The sequence below is a fragment of the Apis dorsata genome, unplaced genomic scaffold, assembly GCF_000469605.1.
Source record: "Apis dorsata unplaced genomic scaffold, Apis dorsata 1.3 scaffold_1055, whole genome shotgun sequence".
Classification (NCBI taxonomy): domain Eukaryota; kingdom Metazoa; phylum Arthropoda; class Insecta; order Hymenoptera; family Apidae; genus Apis; species Apis dorsata.
Genome location: NW_006264153.1, coordinates 205415 through 207466, shown reverse-complemented (window position 1 = coordinate 207466; position 2052 = coordinate 205415). Strand labels below are relative to the sequence as shown.

Below are 2052 nucleotides of genomic sequence, written 5' to 3'. Positions count from 1 at the left end.
TTATTATTATTATTATTATTATTATTATTATTATTATTATTATTATTATTATTATTATAATTTATATTATATATTATAAAATTTATATTCTTAATTATAAAAATATTTTATATACTTATTATAATAATTTGTAAATTAATAAATACATTTTTATAAAACAAATAAAAAAATAGAAAGATATCAAAACTTTTATCATAAAATAAATTTGCTATAATTTACGCACTATTATTATCAATATAACATATCATGGTTACCATGACGGCAAATTATAAACGCTTCTTTTATATATTATATCTTTGATGAATGAATGCATCAATTTATCTTTTAGAGACTTGTTTAAAAGACTTGTTTAAAAGAAGAATTAAAGTTAAATATGGCTATGAATAATAACATCGATGCAGTTTTAACTGAATTAGGATGGAGTAATGGATTTCGCATACCCGTAGCAAATGAAGAAAACAAACTATTAGAAGAAGAAGTAATACTATAATTTATATAATACTAATTTCACTTACGTTTGCATCTAAGTTCTTTTGTTTGTATTGCACTTTAGTTTTAAACATGATAAATTTTTGCACAGTAGTAAAAATTTCTTTTATAAAAATTAAATGTATAATAAAAAATAAAAATAATGACACTTTTAACAATTTGAAATATTATTTTACTTATTATTTTTAATACATTTATTCCTATTTTATTCAATTTTCCATAATATTAACATATAATTTTTTATCGAAAGATTGAAAAAAAAATGAAGCTAAAAGAAAATTTGAGTATAAAACTTGAATCAACAGAGGAAAGAATTAAAATGATGAAAAAACATATTAACAATTTAACGACAGAACAAAATATGAATCAAAAACTTTTAACTAATCACTCGGCGCAACTTAAAACCGAAGATCATAATTACCGATTAAGTTGTAATACTGAAACAAGTCTTCGCCAAAAAGCGCGAAATTTTCAAAAAGAATGGAAAGAAGTAAATGAGATAGTATCAAGCATTGAAAAAGAATTAGAAAAAATGACGAAAAAAATAGAAACGTCCAAAAATGTACTAAAGTATGATGAAAATAATTTAAAAGAATGGGAGGAAATATTAAAAGAAAATGAAAATAATAATGAATTAATAGAACAATATATGAAAGAAGATTTAAAAGAATATAAGGTAAAAAAGGAATTAATAAATCTTAAATAAAGTTTAATATAATTAAAAATAATTGTGCAATATAATTATAAAATTTTCTTTTTTGTAAAAGTTAGGAACTGGAATTAAAAAGGCAAAAGCTTAGCAAAGAATTACAAACATATAATGATGCAATGATTAAAACATCTAACGAAGCACAAGAAATGGAAATTATTCTTAATCGAACAACTACATTGTACGATCAAGCATTGACAGAATATCGACAAATGTTTAATCAATGGAAAGAAAGCGTAAACATATTACAGCAAAAAAATGATGATATTAAAAAAATCATTCAAGTACGATTAAATATTTAATTATTTTTCATTTTGTTACAGCGATTATGTCAATTAAATATTCAAAATGTTTCGAAATTATCAATAAAAAATAATAAAGAATAATGAAAGAAACATTTTTTGTCTAATAAGCATGAGTTCGATTCTTTTTTTATTTAAAAAATTAATGAACATAATAAATTATTTAATAAATATATTTAATAAATTAATAAATATTTTTTACATATTTTTTTCTTAGGCATTTTCATAGAAAATAAATAATATTTTAAATATCAATAAATATTAATTGTCAATGTATGATTTAATACTTTTAAATACGAAGATGAAAATGCACAATTTTAATATTAAAATATAATGTACTATTTTTTATTTAAAACTTTATTAAAATCTTAGAAAAAATATTTGATTATTAATTCATAGATATCCAAAGTTTCTATACTGAATATTAATATTAATAATATTAAATGAAATCGAAGATAATTAATATATAAAATATATTTCTTTCATTATTTTTTCAGTATCATTTTAAAAGAATAACGAAAATAAATATTTATAATTTTAATATTTATTAAA

At 18.7% G+C, this 2052-nt stretch overlaps 2 protein-coding genes across 2 annotated transcripts in view; one reads left to right on the top strand and one right to left on the bottom strand.

Annotated features, from left to right (window-relative positions):
* LOC102671639 (peptidyl-prolyl cis-trans isomerase Pin1-like) overlaps positions 1-257 on the bottom strand; it is a 2159-nt gene extending 1902 nt beyond the window's left edge. The window contains exon 1 of the mRNA XM_006624412.2: positions 220-257. Coding sequence (XP_006624475.1) covers positions 220-257 — 38 coding nt within the window. The remainder of the gene's footprint in view (positions 1-219) is intronic.
* A 68-nt stretch (positions 258-325) lies between these two features.
* Positions 326-2052, top strand: part of LOC102681881 (S-formylglutathione hydrolase) — a 7234-nt gene continuing 5507 nt past the window's right edge. The window contains exons 1-3 of the mRNA XM_006624403.2: positions 326-478; positions 740-1165; positions 1261-1482. Of these exons, the coding sequence (XP_006624466.1) occupies positions 374-478; positions 740-1165; positions 1261-1482 (753 nt within the window). The 5' untranslated portion in view covers positions 326-373. The remainder of the gene's footprint in view (positions 479-739; positions 1166-1260; positions 1483-2052) is intronic.